The sequence below is a fragment of the Tursiops truncatus genome, chromosome 3 (genome assembly GCF_011762595.2).
Source record: "Tursiops truncatus isolate mTurTru1 chromosome 3, mTurTru1.mat.Y, whole genome shotgun sequence".
Classification (NCBI taxonomy): Eukaryota; Metazoa; Chordata; class Mammalia; order Artiodactyla; family Delphinidae; genus Tursiops; species Tursiops truncatus.
Genome location: NC_047036.1, coordinates 159,638,989 through 159,663,443, shown reverse-complemented (window position 1 = coordinate 159,663,443; position 24,455 = coordinate 159,638,989). Strand labels below are relative to the sequence as shown.

Here is a 24,455-nt window from a genome sequence, read left to right as displayed (position 1 = left end):
GTCAGTCCAGGAATCTGGGTGAGGGCGTCTCAGAGTCTCATGGTCCCCAGGGTCCCAGAGAGGTCTCATGCCTGGGAACTGGCTCATATCTTGTCACTCTCTCCCCAGTCAGTCTGGGAGTCGGCGGATTCTGGCTTGGCCCCCACGAACCCCCTTGGCAGTGGTGTCATCCGGAGGTGCTTCTCAGGGACCCCATTGCTGCCACCACTGTCGAGCCGTCTCGGGACCACTGGAGACGTGGAGCCCAGTGCCTGTGTGGTGTTCAACATCGAGGCTGGAGGGAATGAGCAAAGCCACAGCCTGGCCCCAGGCAGGTGAGGAGGCATGTGGGGGGTCAAGAGGCCCTGTCCCAGGAGAGGGAGAGTACTCTGTCTAGCTGAACCTTTCTTTAACTTGTTCAGCAAGCATTTATTAAGCGCCTACTGTGAGCCAGGCTCTGTACTGGGAACACAGCCGTGGGCAAGTAGGTGTTCACAGGGAGATGGTGGAGATAGACTTATACTAGCTGGAGAGATCAGGGCAATGTGGAAACCCAGAGGAGGCTTCTGACCCAGCGCCGGGGGGTGGAGGGGTGGGGGAAGGACTGGTTGGAAGAAGTGACATCTAGGCTTAGCCTAAAGGATGAAGAGAAGTCAGCCAGGAGGAGCACAGGGAAGTGTCTGCCAATTAGAAGAAACAGGATGTGCAAGGTCTTGGACTCAAGAAGAGCAGGTGCACTGTGGCTGGAGGGTAGGAGGGGAGCCTGGGGAGGTGGGCAGGGGCTTGACCACACAAGACTTCATGGGGTGTAATGGGGAGACATGGGTGGGTTTTCAGGGGCGTGAGATCGGCATTTAAAAAACTTCCCTGTGACTGCTGTAGGAAGAAGTGTCAGGAACAGGAGTGGAAATAGCTGGAGCCCAACGAAGAGGCCTGGGCAGTGGTGCCTGGACCAGGACAGGAGCCATGGGCTAGAGAGAAGTAGGTTATTTTTGAAGTAGACACATCAGGCATTGGTGGACACCAGCAGGGGGTGAGAGAGAGCGGGGACTGGTATGGGCAGCTCCTGGTCGTTGACCCTTCACATGGGACATTTCTTTTCATCCTCGCAACAATGCCAAGAGGTGGGAACACCATCATTATCCCCATTTTCTGGAATAGAAAACAGGGTTGTGGAGGGAAAGTGCCAGCCAGCCAGTGACAGAGCCCACATCTCCCACCACTGGACCAAGTTGTCTCCCACTGTCAGCTTTGGAGGGTAGGGGACTGAGCCATATGTAATGGACAGAGAGAAGCAGTTTGTTTCGCATCACCCAGCAAGATGTGGTAGTACTGGGGCTGGAGCTCAGTCTGCTTGAATCCCTGGCCCAAGCATTTTCCATTCCTCCAACTTGGGGACATAACTGGGGTAGAGGGTAGACAGTCTTCATGGGAAATAGCCTTGAGAACTGGGGTAGAGGGTAGACAGTCTTCATGGGAAACAGCCTTGAGAACTGGGGTAGAGGGTAGACAGTCTTCATGGGAAATATCCTTGAGATGTCCTTGTGAGCTCTCTGCTCCCAAGTGGCTGCAAATGCTTCCCTTCCCCAGCCACACCCACCTTCTCAGCCCTGCTCTTGTCCATGTCTACTTCTGTTAACCGTGATCTAAAATATTCTCGCCCTCCCTTTGCCACTTCCCAGGAAATTACCCCTGAGATTAGAATGCCTTGTGGGCAGGGCCTTGAGTTTCTAGAACTGTGGAAGGGAGGGGCAGGCCTGGGATTTGAGGGCAGGAATTGTGACTGTGAGGTGGGGCCCAGGGTGTCACAGGGCAAATGAGATCCTGCCATTTCTGCTGAGGATCTGGGTGTCAGTGTGGCTGTAAAAAAGTGCCCCTCTCTACCCACCCCCACTGTTGGCAATCCCAACCAGAGGCAGCTTCTGTGTGCCCATCCCAGGCATTGGAGAGCCCTGCCACAGCCCTCCCCCGTCTCTCTTTACATCCCGGATTCCTGCCCTGCGTGTATGGGCGTTTTAAGGTCCCAGAGAGACCCCATCTGGGGCTGAACCACTAAGCCTACCTTCCTCAGCAGAGGCTGACATCTGTGCCTACCACTGAAGACCTGAGCCCTTGACTCTGCTTCCAGACTCGTCTTTGCTACAGTCATGGGGGAGGGTTGAGGACCCACCACTGCTTTCAGCACCTCCTGGGCAGTCTGCCCTGCCTTTCAGAACCGACAGGTCGCGGACAGCTCCTCTCTGTCTCAGCCACCCGGAGCTCCTGAATCTACTGCCTTCTTTCCTTTCGGCATCAGGAGTCGGGGCAGTGCCTTGGCGTTGGGGGTCTCCAGAGCCCCTGTTTTCCCACTCTCCGTTCAGCAGCAATCGGGAGGACAATTTCTGTCTTCACTCCAAGTCCATGTCTTGATCCTATTTCGTTCAGCACCAGAGGGGACCTCAGGCCATTCTTGGCGCTGGGGATCTCTCCAGATCCTGTCTTCAACCCTCACTCCCAAGTTCTTCTTCCCCTGCTATCTATCCTTCAGCACCCTCTCAACAAGGACAGCTCCTCGGTGTCAGCCTCACCTTGAGCCCCTGTGTCTACCTTCTCCCGCCTCAGCACCTCCGGCGCGGACAGCTCCTCTCTGTCTTCTCCACCCCCGGCTCTGGCCGGACCCGGGCTCAGACACTTCGTTCCCGGGGACCGCTCCCGCGCCCTGCTCTCTGCCTGCTCCCCCGCTCGGTCGCATGGAGACCCCAGGGGTCCAAGAAGGGGTAGAGGCATCCCGCGAGCTGAACCGCGCTCGCAGCCGCCAAGGCATAGCCAGGGCTCCGAAGCACCTGTGGCGGCAGCCCCGGCACCCCATCCGCATCCAGCGGCGCTTCCACTCAGACCCGGACAAGTCTGTGGGCCGCAGGGAGCGGGACCTGAGCCCGCGGCCGGCGCTCGAGAAGTCGCTGCGCTCCTGGCCCTCCTCCTTCCACAGGCGGTAGGTGGGCGGGGGCAGCCCCTCCCGCGGAGTGGGGGAGGGGCGCGCAGGGCCTGGCGGGAGTAGGGGAGGGTCTTTGCTTTTCCAGGGGCGGGGGTCTCTGCCTCTTGGCTCAGGCTGGCGCTTTAGAGGAGGGTGGAGCTGGGGGGTGGCAGTGCCATGATCGCTTATGGGTCTGTGTGACCTGGTGTGCCCAAGTGCCGTTGCATCCGAATGCGTGTGAGTCTGAGCAGTTGCGACCCCGTGCGTGCTCCTATCTGTTGTGTGAGTGTCCACAGCTGGCTGTGTGTCTGTGGGTGATGGGGATGTGTTCAGGTGTGTGTATACCAGTTACCTACGTGCTTGGGTGTTTCCCCTTGTGGTGCCCGTGTGTGTGGCTGGGCGCCACTGTCCTCGCTCTGATCCAGTTCGGTGTCCAAGGGCCCTCCAGACCCTGGAGTGTCCTCGGGTGTTTGTGGGTTTGTGGCCACGGCAAGCATTTCAGGGGAGCTTGGGTTGGGTATATGAGAGGGCCAGGGCAGGCTGTCTGCTGTGCTGGGGGAGGAGCCTCCTCTGTGGCGTGTCCACACACACACACGCACACACTCACGTGTCCCCTGCTGTCAGAGGGAAGCCTCTTGGGAAGCCTGAGCACAGGATGTTTCTTCCACACAAGAATGAGGTGGAGAAGAGGGGAGTAGAGGTGGGGGAGGGGCTGCTCCCGTTTCATATAAACTGAGGGAGGGGGGCAGAATAAGACAAAGACAGAATAGAAACACAGAAAAACAGGGGCCTTAGTGGGGTCAGAGGGGCCTCAGTGCCACCAAAGAGCAGGATCCAGGAGTCCCAGGCCCTCCTTGGATGGGAGGGGGAGCTAAATCAGGCCAGATCTAGAGCCCTGGGTTTGAGGCCAGGCTGAGCGACCTTGGGTGAGTCGCTTTCTTTCCTCTCTGGACTTTTCTCCTGCCTTGGTCCCTGGACCTCCCGGGGCCACAGACTTCTTGATCAACAAGCCTGGCCTAACACCCCAGCCTGGCCCTCCAGCAGCCCTGGCTGGTGTCTGGGGCAGAAGGGCCCCACAGCCCAGAAGGGTTGGAGCTTTCCTAGGTGACCCAGCAGGCCCCTTGCCTCCACCCTCCAGCCCTCAGCTTCTCCTCCCCTCTCTCCCCGTGACTCATGACTTTCCATCTTCAAGAAAGAACAAACAGAGACTAGGTTTGGGCCCATCTCGGGGGAGAACCACGTGGCTCTGGAAGGCAGGAGTGGTGGGTTGTGTTCCTGTGAGTGTGTGTGTGTGTCCTGCCCATGCATATACGTGCTGATGTGGTGGGAGAGGCTCAGCCTTCAGGGAAGCTAGGTTCAAGGCCAATGTTCTGTGCACTGCCAAGCAAGCGGTGGTGCTTCCCTGAGCCTGTGTCATCAGTGAGATGCAAACACAAACCCGTAATTTCTGCATTTTGTCATGCACGGTCTGTGCCAGAGCACGGTCCTCAGCTGTGGCCCTCCTCCCCAGTACCCCGGGTGGATCACATGGGTCTGGGAGGGTCTGAGCATCTTGTTCAGCAAGCATTTATTTAGCAGCTACCATGTACCAGGCCCTGTACTGGGGCCACAGCCCAAGGGCAAGCAGGTGCTCATAGGCTAAAGGTAGAGACAGACTTATACCAGCTGGAGACAACACAGAGTGATCTGTGCTGTGATGGAGAGAGATCAGGGTGCCGTGGGGCCCAGAGGAGGCTTCTGACCCAGCTTTTGGAGGTAGGGGGTGAGGAAGGACTGCTCGGAAGAAGAAGACATTTAAGCTTAGCCTGAAGGGTAAAGAGAAGTCAGCCGGGAGGAGTGCAGGGAAGGGTATGCCAAGCAGAAGGAACAGAATGTGCAAAGCGTCAGACTCAAGAGGATCAGATATATGAGGACATGAACACAGATCAGTGTGGCTGGAGGGTGCGAGGGGAGGCTCTTATTCATCTCACAAACATTTACTGAGCACCTACTGAGTGCTGGGCACTGAGGGCACAACTGGGAGCAAGGCAGACCTGGTCCTGCCCTCAAGGGGCTGGCAGGTGAGGCAGACACAGATCAAATAATCAGGACAGTAAATGTGAAATTGTACCCATGAGAGGAGGGTGTTCTGAGAATATTTATTTTACTTGGCTGGTCACAGAGGGCTTCCTGCAGGGGGTGACGCTTCAACTGTGACCTGAAAGACAAAAAAGTTAGCAGGGGGGACTTCCCTGGTGGCGCAGTGGTTAAGACTCCGCACTCCCAGTGCAGGGAGCCTGGGTTCGATCCCTGGTCAGGGAACTAGATCCCACATGCATGCCACAACTCAGAGTTCGCATGCCACAACTAAGGAGCCCGTGAACCGCAACTAAGGACCCGGTGCAACCAAATAAATTAAAAAAAAAGTTAGCAGGGGAAGAGCCTTCAGGCAAGGGCATGGGATAGGAATGAGCCTGGATGCTTTGAAAAACAGCAAGTAGGGAGGGGATGATGAAACTGAAGCAGAGTGAGCCAAGAGGAGTGTGCTGGGGAGGCCGGCAGGAGTGAGGCCACACAGGCGTCCAGGGAGGTATGGATTCAGAAGTGAGGGCAATGGAGAGCCACAGGAGGACCTGGAGCAGAGGAGGGTGAGATCTGACCCATGTGACCATCTGCACATGTGACTCAGCCTCCACCCTCCTCTCTCTATCTAGATTCTTCAAAGGGAGACTTTCCCGGTTGTCCAGTGGTTAAGACTCTGCGCTTCCGAGGCAGGGGGTGCGGGTTTGATACGTGGTCAGGAAACTAAGATCTCACATGTCCTGGAGTGGGGCCAAAACTTTTTTTTTTTTTTTTTTAGAAAAACAGAAAAAGATAACTAGATTCTTCAGGCGGACGTGGGCAAGTCATCTCTCCTCTCCAGACAGACTCATACCAGCTGGAGACAACACAGAGTGATCTGTGCTGTGATGGAGAGAGATCAGGGTGCCGTGGGGCCCAGAGGAGGCTTCTGACCCAGCTTTTGGAGGTAGGGGGTGAGGAAGGACTGCTCGGAAGAGGTGACATCTAAGCTTAGCCTGAAGGGTAAAGAGAAGTCAGCCGGGAGGAGTGCAGGGAAGGGTATGCCAAGCAGAAGGAACAGAATGTGCAAAGCGTCAGACTTATGGTATACTTGTCCATAAAATGGGTGTAACAGTACCCACCTCCTGTCTCACGGGGGCCACCTGGTGGCAGAGGAGACAAGTGCTTGCCCAGGGAAGAGGCTCAAATAGGGGAAATTGAGACACCGAAGTGTTAAGGACATTAGAGGCTGCTGGGCACCTCCTCAGGTCACATAGCGTGCAGGGACAAAGTTAGGGTGAAACAAAGTCACGTCAACCCCTCCTTTGGCCTCTGCCCCTTCTTGAGTGAAGCTTGGGGTCATCTCCCAGCGTCAGGCAGGCCAGGTTTTGAATGCTGAATCTTGGCTGTGTGGCTCAGTTTCTCCATCCAAAAAGCTATTGATAATGCATTACCGTTAAAACTGGTTATAAAGTATTTAAAGTTGAATCTATTAATGAAACATTAATATTAAAACTATTGATAAAGCATTAATGTCAGAGTAGCACCTGGGACTGCAGAGGAGATGGAGCCATTGGGAGAGGCTGGGGAGGCTGCCAACCTAGGCTTGAATGACCTCAGGCAATGAGCACACCTCTCTGTGCCTCGGTTTCCCCATCCACAAAATGGGAATAATAGTCCCCACTTTATAGAGTTGCTCTGAAAATAAAATGACTTTTACATGCACAGCCCTTGGCTCAGCACCGGGAGAGCAAGGAGTGCTCAGTTCGTACCCATGTGTTTAGCCTTAACCTTCCATTTTATGTTTGTGAATTCAGGAGAAGGACTGCATCTCCTCAGTCTCTCCTTGGGGATATGAGAACGCTGTGAGTCTCCCCCATGGGGCTGAGGTGGTGTCAAGGCTCCTTGGACCCAGCCCCAGTCTCTCCACTAGACTGATCCTGGCGGCCTCTATCCCCTGGGGACAAGCTATAATTAGGTATAGCCACAGCAGCTACAGATGGTATTTTTGTCTTGGGGACAGAGAGTCTGATTCCCACCAGGTGTCCGGTTGCAGGGCCACAGGGACAGAAGGGGGTTCCCAGCCAGACCCTTGAGACTCTCTGTCCTCCTGAGCCCCAGTGTGACTCCTCTGTGAGCCTCCGTTTTCTCATCTATGCAACGGGGACCATAGTATGATTGAGATGTCAGGGGAGGGTCAGGGTCTCACCACGGAAGCCCTGATCTCCCGAAATAGTATCTCACATCCCCCCAGGATTGCCAGAAACCTGGGTGGCATTTGTCTGGGACTCCCAAAACTAGTGCCGTCCCCTGGGGCAAGGCCCAGGCAGGGGGCTTGTTATCCCACAGCAGGACACAGTCAGGCCCATAGCTTCTGTGTGGCCTCAGGTGGGCCTCGGTTGCTTCTGCCTGAGAGGTGGGTGTCCTGGGTCTTGCCTCCAAGTGTGACATTCTCCGAGACTTGGTTTCCTTTTCTGAAGAATGGGGCAAGACCACCCAACCCCAGCATTCTGAGGGTAGGCCAGCTGGTACAGACCCCTGAACAGCCCCGCCTGATACCAGGGGCAAGGCTTCCCTTTCCAAGGGTCCTTCCTGGGGTGGGCGGTGGCAGCTGAAGCTTCACAGGACCGGAAGGCCTGGCAGGAGTGGAGTACGGATGTTTGTCCAGTAGAGACAGCGGGAGAGGGGAAACGATCCAGAGACAGGGCCTGGGGAATGTCAGAGCAGGTGGAGGTCATGTGGGGACTTGTGGAGGGGGACAGGAAGAGGGGGAGCTGCCTTGCTGTGAAGACTTGCGTCTGTTACCGCTTTTCTCCAAGCCTCAGTTCCCCACCTGACAGAGGATTAAGGGTTTGTAGTTTCTGAGCAGCCCCTTGGTGGCTCAGTCCTCCGTTTCTCCATCTGGAAAATGGGTAGAGGGGTATTGCAAGCACTGTGTGGGATCTGGGCAGCCCCTCGGCAAACTCTGTGTCTCGGTGACTCCCTGATAATGGAGAGCGCTTCCTTTTTTGATTTCTGTATCTCTTTTCAGCCGAGTTATCAGTTGAGCAAGCTGCACTACTGGGGGCCATGGTGGCAGAGGGAAGTGGTATAAGATGCGGTTTCTGGGCTCCCCCAAAGGGGAAGCAGAGAGTGTCCCGTCTAGCTCAGTGCCTCGGTTTCCCCATTTGTCCCGGTGAGGGCGTCCCTGAGCGGTCCTGCGGCGAAGGCGGGGCGGGTGCGCCTCCTGCCCTCTCCCCGCCGGGCCCCGCCCCCGTGGTTGTCCAGAAAAGGTCCCGCGCAGACTGTACTCCGTCCAGCCTCCACGCGGTCTTGGCGATGCAGGGTCCCCCTGCGTCCGCCCCGGCCCCTGTGCCCAGCTCCCCCCGGGGCTCCCCGCGCGGCTCCCCCGGGCTCTTCAGGAAGCTCCTGGTGAACCAGAGCATCCGCCTGCAGCGGCGCTTCACCGTGGCCCATCCGCTGTGGTGAGGCGAGACAGTGGGCCTCGCAGGGCTCATGGGAACAGCCGGGCTGGTGGTGGGAAGGGCAGAGTCAAGGACAGCTGGGGCCAGGTTGGGGGTCAGGGCATAAAGGCTCTGCCTCTTTGCCCTTTCTCGGTATCTCTCTCCCTCTGTCCTATCTCTGTCTCTTTTAGTTGATGACTGTCTCTCTCCATCTCTGTTTCCCTCCACCCACCGCCTGGACACACGCCCAGGGGACCAGCCGTCTGTCCCTCTCCAGCTGTGCGGCCTGGAGCAGGACGGGCTGAGGCTCACGTCTCCTTCTGACCCTCGCCAACCCGGGGCAGGCGGGCTGAGAGTCCTGGAGGTGGAGGGAAGAGGGTCACTCCTCCCCTTGGTCTGCCCCCGCCATCCGTTCTGGCGCCAGCAACGGGATGGCCTGGTGGCCTCACACTAAGCCCTCGATCTCCGCGGAGGAAGAAGTGATTTGATGGAGGCCTTTGAGGCAGGGTGTTCGCGGTGTAAGAGAGCTTGTTGCGCACCCGCGCAGAGCGCCGCCTCTGCGCAGCCCCACTCGGTTGCGTTCTCCAAGGACTCGTTCCGCCGCTTTAGGTTCGAATTCCGGCCCTTCAGGAAGCGACTGTCACATCGTGGGTCGCAGGGCAGAGGCTGGGGTTGGAGGTGGGGCTGGTGGGCGCCGACTGGGTCTCATACCTTGCGCTTGGCTCGTGCGGTTTTCTCACTTGGTAATTTGGCATCTTGCGGCTCAGAGACTAAAGGTCCCTTCTCCAAGGTCACACGGCCAGTGGCAGCTGGTGGAGAGGGGGGCAGTTGTGACGGTGGTCCCTGATGGGCCATTTCAGGCCGAGACTGGGGTCCCGGGTCCGGGAGAGCGCCCCCAGGGCACCAGAAGCTTGCGAAGAGGGGTCCCCGCCGAGGGCTCCGGAGTGAGCACAGGGGCGTCGAGGACGTCAAGGGCGTGAGGCTGGGCGAGGGCAGGTCTCTCCGAGGCCCCTGTGCTTCAGTTTACCTGTCTAACAGATGGACAGACGCGCCGTTCCCACAGTCGGTGCGAGCTCCTCCCCGCTGCCCGCGTCATGGAACCACGGCCTGACCCAGCAGCTCTCGGCTAAGTTTAGAGCAGAAAGAAAAACAGCTTCCCCCGTAGCGACAAAACCCCGGCTCAGCCCTTAACTCTCCGTGCTCGCTACTTGGATTCGAACCCAGCACGCTGTGGCCTCTCCCGGCCTCAGTTTCCCTATTCATCCATAGGTGTGCTTTTCCCAGAACTTTTGGGGAGATGAGAGGGAGGGGTAGGTGGTAGCCACTCCCAGGCCTCCCCCTCTGAGCACAGGTTTAGGGTATCCACCGCCACTAGCCCGCCCCCAAGAGTGTCTCTCCTCCAGTCACCGGGCACACTCGGAGGCCGGGTAAGAGCTAAGAAGTCCCGCCCCTCCGGGTGACGTCACGAAGCGGGAACTCAGAAACGCTGGACTTGAGGGGCTTCTCCAGGAGACCCAGAACCCGAACAGACCGAGAGCGGTCGGACATAGCCGAACACCCGAGTGAGGCCTGACTCAGCCGAATATGCCCGACCTGGCCCGAGTGCCACCCGGACTTGCTCGAAAACCTGGCGCGACCGGACGTAGCCGAACACGCCCGAACGCATCCGAACCTACCCGAATGCGGTCGGTTGTAGCCGAATTCTACCGAACTCACCCGACAGAACTCAGGGGAAGAGGTCCAATCCTGTATGATCAGACCCAGCTTAGTCAAACCTGGCCGTACTTGACCGAGCCGGACCGAATCCAGCTGAACCGGACAGAATCCTGCCGAATTCCCCACCCCCACCCCGGTCTGAGCCGAATTCCCTGCTCGGAATCTTCCGGCAGGCGCCGATCCCATCCGTGGACTGGGATGGGGTGACCTGGAGGGGGACCAGGTGGACACTGGCCCTCGGCCAGGAGGGGCGTGTCTAGGGGCGGCCCCTGGCCTCTTCCTGTCTCCGTCTTTCCTGCCCGCTCCCTTCTCAGAAACCTGTGACTCACTTGCAGCCCCTCTCCCTGGTTGCTAACTCCCCCTCCCACACTTCTGTTCTAGCCCCATGCCCCCTGCCACTCTTTCTCTGACCTCTGACTCGAAGGGTGAGAGTAGTAGATCCCCCTTATTCCGTCAGAGTGTGGCTGGAGGGAGGGATGGGAGGGGCGATTGGGGATTGCCTGGAACAGGAGGAGGACGGTGCTCTGGGGAGAGGACACATCCTGTGCAAAGGCCCAGAGGTGGAAGAGAACAGGCAGAGCGTTCAGGCCAAAAATAAAGCGGAAGAACTGGGGAGCTAAGGATAGGGCCAGAGCGAGCTGGAGGCGTGGTTGGTGAGATTGGGGTGGGGCCATATGGGCTGGAGCTGGGGAAAGGGGACAGGTGGTCCAGGGCGTAGCCAAAGCTGGCTGGGGATGGGGCCTCTCCTGGCTGTGAGGAGCCTTCGTGTGTGCCCCGTCTAGGCGGGGCCCAGGTCCCCTCCAGAGAGGAAAGCCCAGGAAGTCGTTTCCAATCCCCATGAACTTACCCTGCGACTTGGACCTCAGTTTACTCCTTAGTAATACGGGAGCCCTGTCGCTCTCCTCAGGTGCTCGGTAAAAGCACCCTAAAAAGCTCCTTAAAAGCACCCTGGGGATGAAGACTACCACACCCATATTAGAAACAAAGTTGTTGATGTCCATAGAAAAGCTGAGACCTACCCATGGTCACAACAGCCACTTGGAGACAGATCTGAAACTCACGTCCTGGAGTCCAGATTAGTCCCAGTGGAAAAGACTCTGGGGTACAGAGGTGGAGATGGAGGCGTGAGGGACGCGGCAGTGTCCCTGAGTGGGGGTGTGACCGTGGGACAGATGGACAAGCTGCAGGCCACTCCTGCCCAGCCCACCACGTGGCCCCAGGGAGGATGTGACAAAACTGATATAGGCCATGACCCAGCATCCATATGCCAGGACCCTCGGCTCTGACTGTGACTCCTTTTCCTTCAGCTTGGACCTGGAAAATGGGCTATCATGCGGAAGAAGCTCCCTGGACCATCAGGCTGGGTCTGGCCTTGGCCGGGTCATCCAAGCCCCTGCCCAGCACAGCCAGAGACGGGAGTCCTTCCTGTACCGCTCAGACAGTGACTACGAACTCTCGTCCAAGACCATGTCCCGGAACTCCTCTGTGGCTAGCGACCTGTGAGTCTGAGGCTGGGGGATAATACCGCTTTCTACTTCCTTCCTTCCTTTATTCCTCCATTCGGCACACCTCCTTCAAATGACCGTTTGAGGTGGGCCTTAAAGTTTATGTAGGAGTTTGCCTATTTGCTTGTTCAGTAGGACATGCTAAGAATGATATCCAGGGGCTTCCCTGGTGGCGCAGTGGTTGAGAGTCCGCCTGCCGATGCAGGGGACACGGGTTCGTGCCCTGGTCCGGGAAGATCCCACATGCCGCGGAGCGGCTGGGCCCGTGAGCCATGGCCGCTGAGCCTGCGTGTCCGGAGCCTGTGCTCCGCAACGGGAGAGGCCACAACAGTGAGAGGCCCGCATACTGCAAAAAAAAAAAAAAAAAAAAAAAAGAATGATATCCAGTGATCCTCTGTGCTTCACTTTAGGCTGGGGTTGGGTGGCAATCCAGTGACATTAAGTCCAATTAACAGCAACCGAACGTACACTTTGATTTGAGCTTTCTGGTAGCAATAATTTCCTGCCTCTACTAAGACCCCTGTTGCCCCTGGGACTCAGATTCTCCATTTGTGAGATGGGGATAAAGTGAGTGATTGGTCAGAGGGGCTGTGGCTGCTTTCAGAGAAGAGTCAGGTGAGGGGAGTCCAGGAACTACTAGGAAGACACCCAAAAGAGGGAGTCGGGACAGGAGGATGCCCTCAGCTGAGGGCACAGTGTGGGTAAAAGCTGAAAGATGGGGGACTTCCCTGGCGGTCCAGTGCTTAAGACTCTGCGCTTCCACTGCAGGGGGCACGGGTTCAATAACTAAGATCCCGCATGCCGCGTGGCGCAAAAAAGGAAAAAAAAAAAAAAAACCCAGAAAAAACTGGAAGATGGGAACGTGTGGGAGGGCTCCCTCTGACCGCCCTTCCATGTCTGGTCTCCCCGCAGACACGGAGAAGACGTGATTGTGACACCCTTTGCCCAGGTGGGTACCCACCTCTCCTTTCTCCCGTGTGCCGGGCAGGTAGAACCGACCCTTCCTTCCCAACGCTGGCCACCCCCCCCTCGCAGGTCCTGGCCAGTCTGAGGACGGTTCGGAGCAACGTTGCGACGCTTGCCCACCTGCAAGGCCGCGGGGCAGCCAAGTACGCAGGGGGCGGGGCTGGGCGGGGCCTGGCGGAGAGAAGGGCAGGGCCTGGCGGAGAGGGGCGGGATCAGAAGACAAGGTGGGCGAAGCAGAGGCGGGGCACGGGCGGAAGGGGCGCGGCTGGCAATTTGGGGATGGGAGAAGAGGAGGAGGGGCAGGGGCCAGGAGGTCTTGGGGGGCGGGGCCCTATGGGTGGGGCAGACCGCTCCTGAGCCGATTGTACTGCAGGCAGGCATGCGTCGGGAACACCCCATCTGGCAGTCAGCCCCCTCCACCAACAGGTAATGCGCCTGCTGCTATCCCCTCCTTCCACTGTGGGACAGCTGTGAACTTCCTCTCTATGGGGACCTCCCCAGCCCATGAATCCTTGGGCTGTGCTAATTGTAAACCTCCCCCCCCAACCCCGCCACCCCCCCCCCCGCCCAAACACCCTTGGGGATGCGGAGATCCTGGGGTCCTGAGTGGCCTCATTCTCATTGGGAAGGGATCCAGGGTCCAGATGCAGAGATGGGAGCAGGAGGGACACAGGGTTCCCAAGTAGGGGTGGGGCAGGCCCCTGACCAGCTTGGCCCCCAGAGGACACTGGGCAGAAGCTGGCTTTGGAGACACTGGACGAGCTGGATTGGTGTTTGGATCAACTGGAGACACTGCAGGCGCGGCACTCGGTGGGGGAGATGGCCTCCAACAAGGTTAGTAGGGCCAGATAACTGAGATCACTTGCCTATGTCCACAGTGCCCCCATCATCACTGACATCACCTTCCCCTGCAGTTCAAGTGGATGCTGAACCGGGAGTTGACTCACCTGTCTGAAGCCAGCAGCTCTGGGAACCAAGTGTCTGAGTACATATCCCGAACCTTCCTGGGTGAGCTATGGTGGGTCACTGACTAGGCCACATTACAGAGGTAGGAAGAGGGAAGGGAAGGAAAGACTTCTGCTACAGACTTCAACTGAGGAAGATAGAACCAGACACGGACACCCCCAGCCCCATGAGGCAGGGCTGGACCAGAGGGAGGGACAGAAGGATCTTCCAGGAGGAGGGGGACATTAAAGTTAGGGTTTTGAAGCGTGAGTAGAAGTTTGCCAAGGAGGAGATAGAGGGAACGACAGAGCTGGGTCTCCAGCTTGGGAGACGGAAAGGACATTTGACTGTTTTGGGAAAAATACTAAGCTCCAGGTGCCCACGGGCCACGTCCAGCAGAAGAGGTCACTGAGATCAGCCTTGAACAGAGGAGAAGGGTATCTACAGGCCAGAAAGGACTTTACTCTGAGATTACTTTGGTCCAGGTAAAAAGGAAATAGGTTGATCTTGAGGCTTGGCAAGGTCCAGTACTTGAGGCCAAGCAGGCCAACCCTAGCAGGTGAATTGACTTCTCTGAGCCCTACCTGCCCCATCTACAGACCAGCAGACTGAGGTGGAGTTGCCCAGGGTGACCCCCACGGAGCCCCCAAGGCCCATGTCCCAGATCAGCGGCCTGCGTGGACTCCCCCACAGTACCAGCCTTTCTGCAGCCACTGTCCCACGCTTTGGCGTCCAGACTGATCAGGAGGGACAACTGGCCAAGGTGGGTTTACAATAGGAATGCTGAGACCCAGGTTTGAATCCTGGCTCTGTGTGGCTACCCTATTTGGGGCCTCAGTTTGCCCACCTATATACTGACCAGGTGGGGCTCAGTGTAGGACCTGAGGCCTGGGGATGGGGGTTGAGGTTCCAGAGTCTGGGGAAGTTGGGTTGCAGTTAAGCTCCAGTCCTTCACATTTTAGGAGCTGGAAGACACCAAGAAGTGGGGGCTTGATGTGTTCAAGGTGGCAGAGCTAAGTGGGAACCGGCCCCTCACAGCTATCATGTTCAGCATCTTTCAGGTACCTCCCCTGCCCTTGGCTTCTAATACCCTTGTGTTTCCTTCACTCCTTCCTACCTCAGGACCTCAGCGGACACATATTCTTCAAATCCTCCCTAACATCCCTGAATGGGGTCATTTGAGCAGGGGCATTAAAGGATGGATAGGCATTTGTTAGGTTTAAAAGTTCACTGCTGATTGGCAACAAGACTCAAGCCTCAGCCTTGGGCCAGACCTGAAGAGACCCAGTCTGTAGGGAACAACTGTGGGGTCAGAGATGAGCCAGAGGGGAAGGACAGAGACCAGGGGAGTTCAGAGGGAGAGCAGGGAGGGCATCCTGGAAGAGGGGGCACTTGAGAGATGGATAGGGATTCAGAAGGAGAGAAGGCATAGGAATAGTGTGTGCTGCCACCCAGAGGCCGAGGCCCTGACTGGGGCCCTGTGATGCACCAGGAACGGGACCTGCTCAAGACATTTCGGATCCCAGCAGACACACTTGCCACCTACCTACTGACACTGGAGGGTCACTACCACAACGATGTGGCCTACCACAATAGCCTACACGCCGCTGACGTGGCCCAGTCTACACATGTGCTTCTGGCCACACCTGCGCTTGAGGTAGGGCCCTACAGCTGCAGGCAGCCCTGGTGCGTGCAGGGCACAGAGAGCCTGCCCCTCACCTCTTATGCTCCGTGCCCACTCAGGCCGTGTTCACTGACCTGGAAGTCCTGGCTGCCATCTTTGCAAGCGCCATCCATGATGTGGATCATCCTGGGGTCTCCAATCAGTTTCTCATTAACACCAGTGAGTTAGGGGGCTGGGCCCTGCCACCACCTGTCAATCAAGTGATGTTAGGTGGTCCCGTTCCTGCTCTGAGTCTCCCTGTTTGTGAAACGACTGCCACAATCTTCCCTCCCTTAGGTGCTGAGAGCAGACCCAGATATACAGTAGATACTCAGTAAATGAGAGAATAACAAATGTGACAGAGCTGATTTGGGCCCACTGAGATTTTAAAGTTTAGGATCCTTTGTGGTGTCAGAAAAACTCAGTCAACAAGCAATTATTGGGTACCTCTTATATACATCCCTGGAGAGCTGGAGATAAGAGTGGAGCCCTCTCACTTGAGGATCCCAGGGTCTAATAAGACAAAGACTTGGTAGTTCACTCAACCAGCACACAGCACTGTCTCCTGCCATGCCAAGTCCCCAAGGAGTCACCAGTCTCGAGGAGGTAGAGCTAAACACAGATGCCCCCAGGCCCACAGAGTCAGGGCAGGGCCACGGGGGGAGACAGGGTCCTAGAAGGCTTCCTGGAGGATGGGACATTGGAGTTGGGGCTTCAATGCATGAGTAGGAGTTTACCGAGAATTTACAGAACCGGCCTTTGGGTGGAGTGGGTTGGGTGGGCAGGTCTTGAGGTGCTCCACCTCCCCTACAGACTCAGAGCTTGCACTTATGTACAATGATACCTCCATGCTGGAGAACCACCACCTGGCTGTGGGCTTCAAGCTGCTGCAGGCAGAGAACTGTGACATCTTCCAGAACCTCACCACCAAGCAGCGGCTGAGTCTGCGCAGGATGGTCATCGACATGGTGAGACAACAACGATGGATGGGGTGGGGCGATCTTGATATGGCTGGGGGTTCAGTTGGACCAGGGCATGTCCCCATTCTGAGTCCGAGCTTCCTGGTCTGTAAAATGGGGCAATGACTGTCCAAGCCTTGGGTAGGGGTGACTAGGCCCTTGGTCAGGCTAATCAGGTCTTGGATGTGATTCACGTGCAAACGATGTGGAAACTTTCTGGGGTTTCAGGTGCAACTTTTCTGACCCTTAAGTCTGTGCATTTGATATGTTTCAAGTTGGGAGACACCAGTACGTTTTGGGGTCTTATGCATCAACTCATTTATTTAACAAGCATTTATTGGGCATCCATTGTGCTTGTCCTGTGACAGTGACCATTAGAATTCTGGCCTTTATGAAACTCACAGTCTGTGGGGGAGATGGACACATAGGTGGGAGCCATGATGGGGGGCCCACAAGCAGAGCCATGATGGGGGACCTGTAGACAGAGCTGTGATGGAGAGATGCTCAAGGTTGAGGAGGGCTTCCCCAGGAGAGAACACTGAAGTCAGGGCCTGAAGAGTGTAGAGGACCATGGGGTGGGGAGGAGTGTTCCCAGCAGAGGGAACAGCATGTGGGGAGGGCTCAGAGGAAACCAGGCTCCAAGTGAAGAGGAACTAAAAGTTTGCTGAGGGAGAGTGGGGGCTCTGGGCAGTGGGCACTCCCAGTGGAAGCATCATTTGGTCCAGATGGGAGGTTTGGGGAGAAGTGTTTTTTTAATATTTGTTTATTTATTTGGCTGTGCTGGGTCTTAGTTGCCGCATGAGGGATCTTCACTGCAGTGTGCAGGATCTTCGTTGCGGCATGCAGGATCTTCAGTTGTGGCATACGGGATCTTTAGTTGTGGCATGCGGGCTCTTAGTTGTGGCATGAGGGATCTAGTTCCCTGACCAGGGATCGAACCCGGACCCCCTGCATTGGTAACATGGAGTCTTAACTGCTGGACCACCAGGGAAGTTCCCTGGGGAGAAGTTTTGAGACTTTGGTCTGATTCTCAGAGAAGCCCATGGGTCATTCCTGGGCTGGGTCCGCATGGGTCCAGCTAAATGATTTTTAAGCAGCTGTGCTCAGAGCTGAACTTCCCTTCCGGTGGCTAAAAACAGCCCTCCCGGCCACGCAGCAGCCACAGGAAGGTTTGGGGAGCACTCAGTCCACCTGTGGCTCCCACAGCCCTCTGGATAAATCCCCCGCTCCTCCCTGAGGCCCTCCCCACTCTTGTCACCCTCACTTGCTCCCATGTTGCTCCTGCACTCGTTTGTTCTAGCCACAACTCTCTCCTCTATGTTCCTCAGCTTATTCAGCCTCAGGGCCTTTGCACTGGCCATGTCATCTGCTAGGCTTCAGGCGTGTTTCATGTCAACCCCCAGGTCTAATCTCCCCCCCTCATGCCCTGTCCCACATGTGGGATGCACCCCACAAGCCCAACAACCTTGGAGAAGGGACTTTTATTTTTGCGTGTGTGTGTGTGTGGTACGCGGGCCTCTCACTGTTGTGGCCTCTCCCATTGTGGAGCACAGGCTCCGGATGCACAGGCTCAGCGGCCATGGCTCACGGGCCCAGCCGCTCCGCGGCATGTGGGATCCTCCTGGACCGGGGCACGAACCCGTGTCCCCTGCATCGGCAGGCGGACTCTCAACCACTGCGCCACCAGGGAAGCCCGAGAAGGGACTACTGACTCAGCTTCTCTTGTGAGCTGGGTTTACAGCAAATCTTGATACATGCCCCCATTTGACAGATGAGGACACTGAGGCTCAGAGGGCTGTGGATCCAAGTGGGTGTGGCATCTGGGAAGTGGGGAGTGGGGGTGGGGCAGGCGCTATCCTCATACCTGCCATCCTCCTTCACCTTCCCCCAGGTGCTGGCCACAGACATGTCCAAACACATGAACATCCTGGCTGACCTCAAGACCATGGTGGAGACCAAGAAGGTGACAAGCCTTGGAGTCTTGCTGCTAGACAACTACTCCGACCACATCCAGGTGTGTGGCTGGGCCAGCCCTAAGGTCTTGGTTTCCACACTCTCATTCAACTACATTTATGAAGTGCCAACTGCGTGCCCAACTTGAAGAAATGGAGGCACATACGGTCACGTGGCTGTGCCTTAGCCACCCTTTCCCCTGCCCAGCCTCAGTTTCCCCACCTGTAAAATGGGTATGTCCATGGCGCCAGCCTCTGGGGCGGGTACCAGGCCTGGGGTGGCCTGGCCTGAGCCTTCCCGAGCCTCGGTCTCACCAGGTCTTGCAGAGCCTGGTGCACTGTGCCGACCTCAGCAACCCCACCAAGCCGCTGCCGCTCTACCGCCAGTGGACAGACCGCATCATGGCTGAGTTCTTCCAGCAGGGCGACCGTGAGCGCGAATCAGGCCTGGACATCAGCCCTATGTGCGATAAGCACACGGCCTCAGTGGAGAAGTCCCAGGTCTGAGGGTGAATGAGCCGAGCTGGTGGGCACTGGGGAGGTGGGAGGGAAAGGAGTGGCTGAGCTGACCCCATGAGTCCTGGCTTGACCCCTGGCTGGCAAATGAGGGGATGTGGCCTAAGGGTCTGCACTGGGCTGTGCAGAGTCAGGCCTGGTATGTATTTCCTCTGGGCTGTCGAAAGAGACATCTTCACTCACTTGTGGAGTTTGGAAGTATCTGTTCTGAGTGACATAGGAGATTCTTGAGGTGCTCCCAGTCTGGGGGACACATTCATCCAGCTCTGAGGAGTCAGAGCTGAGGTAGAGGGAAAGACTTAGGGGTTGGGGGAGCTCAAAAGGGGCAGAGGAGTCTTCCAAGAGGAGGGGTTATTTGAAGAGGGTTTTGAAGGATGTGTAGGAGTTGGGAAATGGCATTCCAGGCAGAGGGAACAACCTGGGCAAAGGCCTGGGGGCTGGACTGGCTCTAGGTTCCATGGTAACTCACCACCCAGCAACCTCTATCCCCCAATTCTGTATCACCCCACAGGTGGGTTTCATTGACTACATCGCCCACCCACTGTGGGAGACGTGGGCTGACCTGGTACACCCAGATGCACAGGACCTGCTGGACACTCTGGAGGACAACCGCGAGTGGTACCAGAGCAAGATCCCCCGCAGCCCTGTGGAGCCCACCAGCCCCGAGCAGGGTGGTCCCGACAGATTCCAGTTTCAGCTGACTCTGCAGGAAGCAGAAGAGGAGGAGGGAGAGGAGGAGGGAGCACTGGGTGGGGAGGCCTCAGAGTCACCTGACACTGAGTTCCTGTCCTCTGAGGCCAGCCCAGACCCTGGGGCCCTATACCTGGACAACCAGAGGACCGTGGGCAAGCCCTGTGGGGACCATGAGGGCAATGTGATGGCTGAGGCTTTGGGCACCTAGTGGCCCCTGAAGGGTGTGTAGACTTTCCAGGAAGAGGTCCCAGGTGGCCCCTGCTTTGCCTTCCCCACCCACTGAGGGAGACAATCAGGCTTTTAGCTACAGACAGCTCTCAGGGTTGAATTGGAGGCACCTGGCGGGATCCATTCTGACCCTGAGCTCAGCTGAGAGAGCTCTCCAAGGAGCTGGGCTGGGGGCAGCCTCTTCCAGGGCCCTTGAGTTCTCCCTCCTGGACTTCAACCCCTGGTGTAGAAAGGGAGTATCTGCCAGGCCCCTTGTGCATCTTCTCCAGTGGTCACTCTTCAGCCACGTCAATCACTTTATTTTTTCATTCTTTATACGATATTTACCAGGCACCTACTGTGTGCCAGGCCTGTGCCTCTTATGTGCCTCTGGGTTAGCCCTGCACAAGGAGGTGGGGAGTCAGCCTCAAGGAGTTCCCCCCTCCCCGAGACACCTCCCCTTCATCTGCAAGGCAGCTCATTACAAGAGAACAAGAACTTGAATGGGAGAATTCTCAGCACCAAAGCTTCATCCAGACCCAGTTCTGGCTCTGGAGCTCTGGTGGGGGGTGATAGGGGGCCATGAAAGAGAGGACTGTGTCAGGAACTATCTCTGAAGACTGATTTAGCCTTCATTGCTTGTGCACTGGCTGTTGCTTTAAGTTGCTGTGGTTTCTGTCTTCAGGTCTAAGGATCCTAGTCCTCCCTGGTCCCAGGACCCACTGCTGGCTCCCTTATACTTTCTCCCTCTCTAGAACAGCAACACAGACTTCTCCCCCAGGGAAGGTCTCTCGATCTTCTGATTCTGAGGCTGTATCAGATTCCCCGTAGGGAAAAGGAGGCCTCTGATGCTTTCTTGCGAGTCACAGCCCCTTCTGGGCCTCAGTTTCCCCTCCATGGCCTGATCCTTAGTACTTGGGTAAACTTTGGTTGGAGGGTGGTGTTTGTGACCTCCCTGAAATATCTTAGAAATATGGGGCATTCTCTGGGTTTAAATAAACTCTATCACCCATAACTAGTACCGTGCCCATTTCACGGATGGGGAAACAGGAGCGGAGAGGTCCTGTGGCCTGAGGGCTCAGGGCCCTGTAGCTGGGGGGCAGACGTTAGCCAGCGGCGCCCCCTGGTGGCTGGAGGCACAGCGGGGAGGCGGGGCGAATTCGGGGCCCTTCCTCGCTTTGCCAGAAGTCTCTCCCGCACCCAGCTTGGTTGAGTTCACCCTGAGGGTGCCGGCCTGGCGCAGAGCAGGTGAGGCGGCTCTGTGCTCAAGTCTCAGATTCAATTCTCGCTTCCGGAGGCCTCAGTATCGCCCCATCCCACCCCACCCCCCACCCCCTAGCCTCCCTCCCCGCGTGTCTATGATTTATACATGGCACAAGTCATCACAGCAGCCCCTGGCTTCAAGAACAGCAGGCTTCATTCCTAAATAATTTCATTAATAATTTCATTCCATTGATGATTCATCGTCATCACAATTAATGATCAAATGCCACAGAGGGAGAATTAAAGGGCATCTGGATCATGAACTTGGTGCATTTCCTTCCACACTTTTAAAAGGCAGAGATTTATGGGATTTTTAAAAGGCAGAGATTTATGGGATTTTTATTTATATATATATTTTATCCTTTCCACCTTGCAAGTAATACATGTCACTGTAGAGAATCCGAAAATAATGGAAACATGTAAAGACGAAAATAAAATTCTGCTGTAACCTCACCCACAGATCATCTGCCTTCAGCATTTCACCTTATTTCCCTCTGTTTTTTTCTCTACCCATTCATAAGAACACTCATATGTCCCCCTTCATTTTGGGCCACAGGTATTCCTCCCTCTTCCCCTTACTGACTGCACGCTACCCACACTGTTTTTTTAACACCCCAAGCACAGTCCCACCTCAGGCCCTTGGCACATGCTGTGCCCCCTACCTGGAATACTTCTCTCTCTCATCCTCCCGCTTCGGGTCTCAGCTCAGCATCCCCTTCTCCAGGAAGTCCTTCCTGACCCTCCCCCTCCCACCCCAGGCTGGCACTGGTGGAAGCTCTCTGGCAGTCTTTGCCAACGTCAACAAATCTCTTAACCTCCCCGAGCCTTTGTCATTTCGCGGGTAAAATGTGCTCTTTGTGAGGATCACAGAATTGTAACAACAGGTATTGTTTGAGGAAAGCATGTCCTGAGCTCTTTCTTCACAGGTATAGAAACTGAGGCTCACAGAGGGGATGAGGAAGAAGTCACTCACATGCTCCAGGTCTCCCATTTCCTCCCGTTTAGGGTCCTTCCTGAGGGACATAGTCCTTGCCTTTGTGGCCCACTCTAGACCCAAAGAGGAGAGTGGGAGAAGATCTTTAGGGCCCCTGGGAACTTTCAGCCCTTGTGAACTCCTAGGGTGACTCGTAGGGCCTCAATTTGCCCTCTCTTGAGGGAGAAAATGTTGCCTGGCCCCCCTTCCTCACAGAGCTGGAGAGGGGTTGTCCCTTGAGCTTGTTTAGTGAGTTCCAGCCTCAGGGCCTTTGAACTTGCTGTTCTTGCTGTCTGGAGCACTGTTCCCCCACTTCTCCCAGTGGCCAGCTCATTCTCCTCCTTCAGATTCCTGCTCAAATGTCACTTCCTCAGAGAGGTCTTCCCTAACCTCAGTGGCCAAAGTCACGCTCCTTCCAATCATTCATTTGTTCATGTCATACCATCACAGGGCACCTACTGTGTCCAAAGGTGTAGGTGCTGGGGACACCGATCCCCGCCTGTCAAAGCTCACGGCTGGCTATTGGATAAATAAGTTAACATGATCATTTCTAATGGGGATGTATCAGGAAGGAAAACTATGGTGACATGATAGGAGGTGACATGGTGAAATCAGAACTTCTGGAGGGAGGTGGGTGTTGATTGGAGATCTGAAGGGGATGAGAGAGCCAGGCACAGAAATACCTGGGGAAGAGGACACAGCAGGTGCAAAGGCCCTGAGGCAAGGTTGCACCTGGAACCTCGAGGAGGGAGAGGAGAAAGATGAGGTAGTGGATGGGATCTGAGAGGGTTTAGGGCCCTTCTCCTATGCAGCTCTGTTGCTCGGACCACACAGAACATCTCCCCTCAAGTCTGTAGTCCTCACCTCCAATTCGACCATCCCTAATCCCAGAGCCTTATGCTTATTCTTAACAATAAATCCTTCCATTATTTTTATTTTAAAATACAAAATCCTGGGACTTCCCTGGTGGCGCAGTGGTTAAGAAACCGTCTGCTAATGCAAGGGACACGGGTTCGAGCCCTGGTCCGGGAAGATCCCACATGCCGTGGAGCAACTAAACTTGTGCGCCACAACTACTGAGTCTGTGTGCCACAACTACTGAAGCCCGTGCACCTAAAGCCCGTGCTCCGCAACAAGAGAAGCCACCGCAATGAGAAGCCCGCGCACCGCAACGAAGAGTAGCCCCTGCTCGCTGGAACTAGAGAAAGTCCGTGTGTAGCAACGAAGACCCAACGAAGCCAAATAAATAAATGATTAAATACATAAATAAAATATAATACAAAATCCTTTGTGCAGAAGCTGGTATACATTGGTGTGGGCCTTTACCTTTTGGGAAAAAAAATAAGTGGGTATTTCCGATCGACACCCACGTACAAACCCGGAAGCATGCATTTGGAAGGTCAGGGAGCCTAGCTGCCTTGCACGACCTCCCCTCGACCTGGGCAGCGCCTGGACCCGCCCCCCATCCCCCACCCCAAAGCGGGAACTCGACTGCTGGTCTTCCCGTGGGGAGAGATTGGAGGTGGATTTATATTTATTCATTATCTTTTTCTGAATCTTCCCAGCTCTCCGCAGTGGGTTTGTGATACTTTTATAGTCTGAGTGAAGAGGAGGGACAAAAATGTTATCCTTAGAAAAAAATAGATTTCCCAACTGCAAGGAGAGCTGGAGGGACGTCTCCGCACTTCCGGGGCGCTGGGGGCGGGGGTGGGGGGAGTGGGCGGCCTCCAGGCGCTAAGTTATTCTGGTTTCTAGGCGCCTCTGCAGCTGGCGAGCTTTTTATAAAAAAGACAAGCCCCGCCCCTCGTCTCCTGAGGAGGAATCAGGGAGATCAGAATTTTCCTGGGGCCACACGCCCCCTGCCGGGTGTGGGGACCGGAGTTGGGGTCAGGGCAGAGACCTGGAATGGAGGCCAAGGTCTCGTTCTTCCTCCCCTCCCCCAATTCTGACTTTTTCACATGAAGACGGATGTGACAGGTCACCTTGGACCCCAAAGTCTCCATCTCTGAGTCTCATTTTGCCAGGATGGAGGAGGGAGGACTCTCTGTCCCTGTCTTTTTAAACTCAGGAACCAGGGAGGAGTAAAGCATCTCCCACCCCTTGTCTTTATTGTTGGGTCTTTGAACCTCGCTCGTATCCTCCCTGTTTCCCAGGTTTTTTACCGCAGACTTTGCGAGTTTAAGGGACAGGCCGTTTTTCTGCCCTACTTCCTGCATTTCGTTGAATTTTTCTCTGGAAAATGGGGAGCAGGAAGGAAAGGGGTTCCTGGAGCGTTCGTTAGCCCCTTCCTTTTTTCTGGAAATTGGTGGGGAAGGGTGACTCTCTTGATCCCAATTTCTTCTTTTTTTTTTTTCTTTCTTTTTGGGTCTTACAGCTGAAATTAGACGGAGTCTATCTTGACCCCTATTTCCGCTTTTTCTTCTTTTCTACTTATGTTGAACCCAATAAATAGGAGACGTGGAGCATCTTCTCGAAACTCTGTTCCTCTTTTCTGAAATTGGGAATAGGGAGGGTTTAAGGAGAGGTCACAGCACCCTGGACTGAAAGGGGACCTCCTGAGTCTCCGACGAGGGTGCATGGGGGCGGGGAAGGGGAACACCCCCAGAAGACCCAGGCTCAGCCCAGGCCTCAACCTCTCGTCCCTTCAACCGCTCGGGAACCGCCATTGGACAGGAGGAGGGC

General features: G+C 56.0%; 1 protein-coding gene across 3 annotated transcripts; it reads left to right on the top strand.

Annotated features, from left to right (window-relative positions):
• On the top strand, window positions 1-23,029 carry PDE4C (phosphodiesterase 4C). 3 transcript variants are annotated; one of them, XM_073803067.1, is made up of 15 exons: window positions 1-314; window positions 11,439-11,630; window positions 12,549-12,585; window positions 12,672-12,745; window positions 12,976-13,028; window positions 13,324-13,436; window positions 13,517-13,610; window positions 14,147-14,310; window positions 14,510-14,608; window positions 15,040-15,204; window positions 15,291-15,390; window positions 16,024-16,178; window positions 18,061-18,183; window positions 18,545-18,622; window positions 19,149-23,029. In XM_073803067.1, the coding sequence occupies exons 1-15, from the start codon at window positions 40-42 to the stop codon at window positions 19,536-19,538; spliced, it is 2,112 nt and encodes a 703-aa protein (XP_073659168.1). In that variant the 5' UTR covers window positions 1-39; the 3' UTR covers window positions 19,539-23,029. The 3 variants fall into 3 exon arrangements, with proteins under 3 accessions (XP_073659168.1, XP_073659167.1, XP_033711057.1); XM_073803066.1 differs by having other exon boundaries at window positions 18,440-18,622; window positions 19,149-23,028; XM_033855166.2 differs by lacking the exon at window positions 1-314 and adding an exon at window positions 8,118-8,436 and having other exon boundaries at window positions 18,440-18,622; window positions 19,149-23,028.
• The last annotated feature ends 1,426 nt before the right edge of the window (window positions 23,030-24,455 follow it).

Coding starts and splice junctions, on each gene's coding strand:
- PDE4C (XM_073803066.1), top strand. CDS start 40: ATGGTCCCCAGGGTCCCAGAGAGGTCTCATGCCTGGGAACTGGCTCAT. Junction 13,437..13,516: donor GGGAGATGGCCTCCAACAAG/GTTAGTAGGGCC, acceptor CTTCCCCTGCAG/TTCAAGTGGATGCTGAACCG. Junction 18,184..18,439: donor ACTACTCCGACCACATCCAG/GTGTGTGGCTGG, acceptor CGGTCTCACCAG/GTCTTGCAGAGCCTGGTGCA.